General features: G+C 39.7%; 2 protein-coding genes across 2 annotated transcripts in view; both read right to left on the reverse strand.

The window, feature by feature from the left end:
• Nucleotides 1-1,078: 1,078 nt before the first annotated feature.
• LOC107749155 (adenylate cyclase type 8-like) lies at nucleotides 1,079-4,975 on the reverse strand. The gene is made up of 3 exons (XM_016564260.1): nucleotides 4,887-4,975; nucleotides 4,632-4,746; nucleotides 1,079-1,692 (listed from the first exon to the last, which is right to left on the reverse strand). Exons 1-3 carry the CDS (start codon nucleotides 4,917-4,919, stop codon nucleotides 1,208-1,210), a joined length of 633 nt encoding a protein of 210 aa, XP_016419746.1. The 5' UTR covers nucleotides 4,920-4,975; the 3' UTR covers nucleotides 1,079-1,207.
• Nucleotides 4,976-5,343: 368 nt separating this feature from the next.
• Nucleotides 5,344-7,694, reverse strand: part of LOC107749169 (adenylate cyclase type 8-like) — a 50,166-nt gene continuing 47,815 nt past the window's right edge. The window contains 1 exon segment of the mRNA XM_016564275.1: nucleotides 5,344-5,957. Within this exon segment, the coding sequence (XP_016419761.1) occupies nucleotides 5,473-5,957 (485 nt within the window). The 3' untranslated portion in view covers nucleotides 5,344-5,472.

Raw genomic sequence — 7,694 nt, forward strand, 5'->3', positions numbered from 1 at the left:
TTGGGCCTCCGCTGTTTTGAGCTCCGGATAGCAGTCATGCCAGGTGGCTGGCCCATCTCCTGCCTCCCTGGCGGGTTGCTTGTTAAGTGAGCTAGCTGTGCTCCCCTCAGCATGAAGGGCCTCTTGCAAGCACGCCGCTCCCTTCTGGGCAACTGTGAGCAGATGCAACGGAGTCTGTTCTGTGAGCGTGCCACAGTCATCTAGGCTGGTTTAATACAGCTTCGGTTACCCCTTAAGCAATGGTGTTTCTAAATCCATGCTATGGTAAGTGCACACGCTGAGTTTCTGTGCACTTTCTAAAATCTACATTGTGGTAAGTGTGCACGCTAAGCATTCTGCGCAATTTCAAAAAACCTTTATGGTTACGCGCTGTCAGCCTCGTTTCGTTTCTCTGAGTTGGTTTAGGCTCCGATTCTCACCTTGGGCTCCACTCAACTTATGTATCTCTGTTGATACATTTCTGAGCAGGGTGTTGCTACTAAAGATCTGTCGAGTCAGTTCTTTGAGCAGATTTATTCAGAACTGGCGGTAGCCCCCCTGGATGGCAGGCCAGGGTCTGGTTTGGTTGTTAGACACCTGGCCATATCCCCTTAAAGGAATCTCTTTCTTCTGATTCCAAGCCTTGAGCTCTGCCCTAGGCTTTGGCTTCCTAGCCCAGCCTGCATGGTTACATACATAACCTGAGACGTTTTTTGTGATTAGCAGGTTACGACCAAAAAAAAAAAATACACAAACCATTCTGACTTAACAGTCATGTCAAAAAATAACCAAAATGTCAGCAGCCTAAACATTTGAAGTTATTTAGATACCTCTATAATTACTGTGCTTTTTGCAGCTTAATAGTTAACTGATAAACAATGTATACGATTAATTATTTTGCTGTCAACAACAAAAAAAGCTGCAGATGGGACCATTTTGGTTTTAAGTGTTGAATAAAATCTGGGTTTAGGGACGTTAATAATTCTGAGAAGAATCTCAGTGTTACAATATTTCCGACATAACGTAAACAATAAACAATCAAACATACAGACCTTTATTTAAAGGAAGCTCATACCTTTATAAAAAAATTAAACCCCTTTATTGTTTCTCAAATACAAAAGAAATACAAAAAGAAACACAGACAGCAAGAGAGACACTCAGTCAGCGGCAGCAGTCTGAAGTACAGCTCAGTCTTTTAGTTAAGTACGCAGTCTGTTTTCCCCGTCCTCTAGGCCAGATCGCTCTTGTCCGTGACCTCGGCGTGGCTGGTGTCCGAGCCGCCCGGCGCCAGCAGAGTTCTGCGGTTGTAGTGGCCCTTCATGATGCCTGAGTTGTTGTTTTCATTGAGGATTTGTTTCTGTTTCTGCCGGTTTAGGGACTGGACCAGGCCGAGCACCACGGCGGCGAGCGAGTACTGGCCCGTGAGCTTCCTCGGCTGCAGGATGAGCGGGTTGGGCTGCACGCGGCCCAGCAGGAAGTGCGTACGGATCTTGCCTTCCTGTTCGCTGATGCCCTTCACGTAGATCTCGCCTCGATACTCGAAGGCGAAGCCGCGCTCGTTCAGGATGGCATAGGTCTCCTCTGGGAGCTGGATCTTCCCGCTGACGCCCGTGCTGTCCATGCGACTTGCCAGATTGACCGTCTTCCCCCAAATATCATACTGTGGTTTCTTAGCGCCAATCACTCCAGCCACCACAGAGCCATGAGCCATACCTGAGGAGAGAGAAATCAGCATCAGAATATCTCGCTGTTAAAAAGACTAAATGGTCTAACATGCATTTCAGCCTTCTAATAGAGGGCTATTAAGAAAGTAAACAGTAAAAAAATCTGGTCCCACTTCGTATTAGGTGGCCTAAATTAATCATTTGATACAATGCACTTATTGTGTACATACATGTTTTTACATTGTACTTACATTTAAAAAAATACCTTACATCTGTAATTTGTAATCAATTTCTGTAATTACATTTATAATTACACTGTTGACCCATCCTTTACACCTTAACCCACCCTTAAACCTACCCAATAACACCAAACCTTACCCGTATCCCACCCCAATAGCAGTGTTTTGCAATACAATAAGTACATAGTAGTTAATGCCACCTAATATAAAGTGGGATTCATTTTCATCAGAAAACACTGATTTTGGTCATAATAAATAAATCTTTCAAGACAGACCTGAGGTTGTCAAGTAATAGTGTGGGACTTCTTTAGAAGCCACAAATTTATAATTTTAATTAATTAATTTGTTAGACCGTTTTATGCCATGACAGCCAATTTTTTGGGGTAAGAACTGAGTAGAGTCAGCTAAAAAAAATAGGTAAATAAATTATTAAACATATTTAGAAGGCAATAAGGGCTAGACAAACAGGATAAATAATTTATCATATTTCTATTTGAATTAATTTAAAAATGTAATTCTGTGATGCAAAGCTGAATTTTCAGCAGCCATTAGCAGGGCCGCGTTATCCTAATGGGCAACATGGGCTGCAGCCCAGGGCCCCGAACACTAGGGGGCCCCCGAGTCAATTTTCTTTTGCATTATAGGGTCGCCAAACGTTCCGTATAATATGGAATCGGCCCGTATTTAAGGCATCAGTTTGTCCCGTATTTGCAGGCATACGCCTTATGAGCACCTAGACCATACAAATAACAAATGAATTGTTCTTTTTCCAAATCATTGTTTTAATTACGCACAAAGTTGCCCAAGGAAGGCTTTAAGACCAAGCGGAATCCTCTGCTGCCTAGACGCTCCAGCTTTACAGCGAGTGGGACTCGTGTTTTGATTTCTGCAAATCAGTTTGGTCGAATGCAACGACGAGATTATTGATCGTAAGCACAACATCCAGCTAGAAAACATATCTACCTTTTACTATTTGCAATAGTTGGACCGAGGCTATGGAATAACCTTCCTTTATCTGTGAAAGCTTCAAATCCTGTCTATGAGTTTAAAACAAAATTGAAATCTTATTTTCTTACCTTGGCTTTTTAAACTTTGTATGTTAAATTATCTTTTGCATTTACTGGCCCCGAACACTAGGGGGCCCCCGAGTCAATTTTCTTTTGCATTATAGGGTCGCCAAACGTTCCGTATAATATGGAATCGGCCCGTATTTAAGGCATCAGTTTGTCCCGTATTTGCAGGCATACGCCTTATGAGCACCTAGACCATACAAATAACAAATGAATTGTTCTTTTTCCAAATCATTGTTTTAATTACGCACAAAGTTGCCCAAGGAAGGCTTTAAGACCAAGCGGAATCCTCTGCTGCCTAGACGCTCCAGCTTTACAGCGAGTGGGACTCGTGTTTTGATTTCTGCAAATCAGTTTGGTCGAATGCAACGACGAGATTATTGATCGTAAGCACAACATCCAGCTAGAAAACATATCTACCTTTTACTATTTGCAATAGTTGGACCGAGGCTATGGAATAACCTTCCTTTATATGTGAAAGCTTCAAATCCTGTCTATGAGTTTAAAACAAAATTGAAATCTTATTTTCTTACCTTGGCTTTTTAAACTTTGTATGTTAAATTATCTTTTGCATTTACTGATGTTATTGTTTTTACTGGTTTTTGTATAATTTGTATAGAACTACGGTCAACTGCTGTTGTGTTTATTATCGGTGCTTAATAAATACAAATACAAATAGAGGGAAGATGTATTTCACTATTGTAAGTTAGTGTTGTTAAATCGAGAAACAAAATTATACATTTTTAAAATGTCTATAACTTCTAGCGCATTATAAGAAGAGCAGGAAGAGCACCCTTTTAGTGGTGAGTGATATTAAATTTTATTTGCTGGGTTATTGCAGATTTGTAAGATTATTACTCGATATGCGTTAGCCCAGGGCCCCGCAAAGGCTTAACGGGGCACTGGCCATTAGTCCAGTCTTCAGTGTCGCATGATCCTTCAGAAATCATTCTAATATGCTGATTTGGTTCTTGGCAAACCTCACATCTTATCATTATTAGTTGAAAATGGCTGTGCTGCTTATTATTTTTAAAACAGAAATGGTAATACTTTGTTCATCACAGAATCCTGAAAAAAAAAAAAAGTTCAAAAGAACAGCTTTTATTTGAAATAGAAATATTTTGTAAAATTTTTACTGTCAATTTTATCTCATTTAATGCATAATAAAAGTATTAATTTCTTAAAAATAAAACCTTACTGACCTCTTACTCACACTTTTGAATGGCAGTCTACAGTCTATTTTTTAGATGCCCTCGAGATAAAAATAATACTAATAAAATGTTTTCAGCATGATTTTAAAATAAATCACATGGTGAAGAATCAGAGAAGTAACAGGAATAGTGACTGCCCCCTCCCACAAAGCATTGCAAATGACATAATCAAGTCTCAAAAGTCTCAAATAATAATATTTTCGTAAATAAAATTTCCATAAAAATTTTTTTTTTGTTTTCTTTTTTTGGCTTCAAATCAAATTGTAATATTGTGAATCATCTCAGAGCTGACCATGATTCATGGCTTGGAATCTTTTTTAAAACTGTTCTGAAATGCCTGTGGAGAAAACAAACAGGAAAAAAACTTCCGGAATCAAGGCTGATCAAAGAGTGGGCAGTCACTGTTGCGCTCCTTTCTCACTTCCAAAAGTTCTTCTGAATTATTTGTTTGAATCATTTGACTCTTACCGATTCTGAGCTGGAAGTTGTTAAACGAATGTTTGTTGATCTCCTGAATGCTTTCATTCAGAGCAATGGCGAAATCAGCCAGCGCGCACAGATGTCCCCATTTATCCTCACATTGCTATGGTAACACAAACATATAGAAAGATTAATGCACAAACTAAACTACAGACACTACAGGCTTATAAGACATCCAGTAATATCTGCTTTAGTATGCATTAGTGTGTAGGTTTCTGTAGGTGTGTGTGTGTGTTTTCATACTTGTTTCTCAGGAGACAGTCCTGACACGGCCATGTATGTGCTGCCGATGGTCTTTATCTTCTCGATGTCCTGAAATCGCTCCTCCCCCAGCAGCTGCAGAGAGACAATCTTTCAGATATGACAGCCTACATATGTAGCATTAAACATTCAACAGCAGCTTCTGAGCAGGTGTGATGGATCCGTGTGTCTTAGAGAGAATCATTAAATGACAATTCTGTCCTTATTTACTTACCCCCATTTCACGACAAACCTGTACACGCTGTCATTTTTGTTATTGAATGGGTTTGGATCAACATGGGGTGAGTAAATATTGACAGAATTGTCATGTATTTATGAACTATGCCTTTAAATACGTGTATGTTTATGCTGGTGGAATTTAACGTAAACAATAAACAATCAAACATACAGACCTTTATTTAAAGGAAGCTCATACCTTTATAAAAAAATTAAACCCCTTTATTGTTTCTCAAATACAAAAGAAATACAAAAAGAAACACAGACAGCAAGAGAGACACTCAGTCAGCGGCAGCAGTCTGAAGTACAGCTCAGTCTTTTAGTTAAGTACGCAGTCTGTTTTCCCCGTCCTCTAGGCCAGATCGCTCTTGTCCGTGACCTCGGCGTGGCTGGTGTCCGAGCCGCCCGGCGCCAGCAGAGTTCTGCGGTTGTAGTGGCCCTTCATGATGCCTGAGTTGTTGTTTTCATTGAGGATTTGTTTCTGTTTCTGCCGGTTTAGGGACTGGACCAGGCCGAGCACCACGGCGGCGAGCGAGTACTGGCCCGTGAGCTTCCTCGGCTGCAGGATGAGCGGGTTGGGCTGCACGCGGCCCAGCAGGAAGTGCGTACGGATCTTGCCTTCCTGTTCGCTGATGCCCTTCACGTAGATCTCGCCTCGATACTCGAAGGCGAAGCCGCGCTCGTTCAGGATGGCATAGGTCTCCTCTGGGAGCTGGATCTTCCCGCTGACGCCCGTGCTGTCCATGCGACTTGCCAGATTGACCGTCTTCCCCCAAATATCATACTGTGGTTTCTTAGCGCCAATCACTCCAGCCACCACAGAGCCATGAGCCATACCTGAGGAGAGAGAAATCAGCATCAGAATATCTCGCTGTTAAAAAGACTAAATGGTCTAACATGCATTTCAGCCTTCTAATAGAGGGCTATTAAGAAAGTAAACAGTAAAAAAATCTGGTCCCACTTCGTATTAGGTGGCCTAAATTAATCATTTGATACAATGCACTTATTGTGTACATACATGTTTTTACATTGTACTTACATTTAAAAAAATACCTTACATCTGTAATTTGTAATCAATTTCTGTAATTACATTTATAATTACACTGTTGACCCATCCTTTACACCTTAACCCACCCTTAAACCTACCCAATAACACCAAACCTTACCCGTATCCCACCCCAATAGCAGTGTTTTGCAATACAATAAGTACATAGTAGTTAATGCCACCTAATATAAAGTGGGATTCATTTTCATCAGAAAACACTGATTTTGGTCATAATAAATAAATCTTTCAAGACAGACCTGAGGTTGTCAAGTAATAGTGTGGGACTTCTTTAGAAGCCACAAATTTATAATTTTAATTAATTAATTTGTTAGACCGTTTTATGCCATGACAGCCAATTTTTTGGGGTAAGAACTGAGTAGAGTCAGCTAAAAAAAATAGGTAAATAAATTATTAAACATATTTAGAAGGCAATAAGGGCTAGACAAACAGGATAAATAATTTATCATATTTCTATTTGAATTAATTTAAAAATGTAATTCTGTGATGCAAAGCTGAATTTTCAGCAGCCATTAGCAGGGCCGCGTTATCCTAATGGGCAACATGGGCTGCAGCCCAGGGCCCCGAACACTAGGGGGCCCCCGAGTCAATTTTCTTTTGCATTATAGGGTCGCCAAACGTTCCGTATAATATGGAATCGGCCCGTATTTAAGGCATCAGTTTGTCCCGTATTTGCAGGCATACGCCTTATGAGCACCTAGACCATACAAATAACAAATGAATTGTTCTTTTTCCAAATCATTGTTTTAATTACGCACAAAGTTGCCCAAGGAAGGCTTTAAGACCAAGCGGAATCCTCTGCCGCCTAGTCGCTCCCGCTTCACAGTGAGCGGGACTCGTGTTTTGATTTCTGCAAATCAGTTTGGTCGAATGCAACGACGAGATTATTGATCGTAAGCACAACATCCAGCTAGAAAACATATCTACCTTTTACTATTTGCAATAGTTGGACCGAGGCTATGGAATAACCTTCCTTTATATGTGAAAGCTTCAAATCCTGTCTATGAGTTTAAAACAAAATTGAAATCTTATTTTCTTACCTTGGCTTTTTAAACTTTGTATGTTAAATTATCTTTTGCATTTACTGATGTTATTGTTTTTACTGGTTTTTGTATAATTTGTATAGAACTACGGTCAACTGCTGTTGTGTTTATTATCGGTGCTTAATAAATACAAATACAAATAGAGGGAAGATGTATTTCACTATTGTAAGTTAGTGTTGTTAAATCGAGAAACAAAATTATACATTTTTAAAATGTCTATAACTTCTAGCGCATTATAAGAAGAGCAGGAAGAGCACCCTTTTAGTGGTGAGTGATATTAAATTTTATTTGCTGGGTTATTGCAGATTTGTAAGATTATTACTCGATAATATCGTTTAATTTATGTAGGCTATAGAATTTTTTTTGCCTCCTATGTGATTATGACGTGCGCATTGTGTTTAATTCACGAGTATATTGTGCACGTCTTTATAAAGTATTTGATCGTATTTTTGATTTTGATTGGCGTGT

Source organism: Sinocyclocheilus rhinocerous, unplaced genomic scaffold (assembly GCF_001515625.1).
Source record: "Sinocyclocheilus rhinocerous isolate Xijiao unplaced genomic scaffold, SAMN03320098_v1.1 scaffold919, whole genome shotgun sequence".
NCBI classification, from domain to species: Eukaryota; Metazoa; Chordata; class Actinopteri; order Cypriniformes; family Cyprinidae; genus Sinocyclocheilus; species Sinocyclocheilus rhinocerous.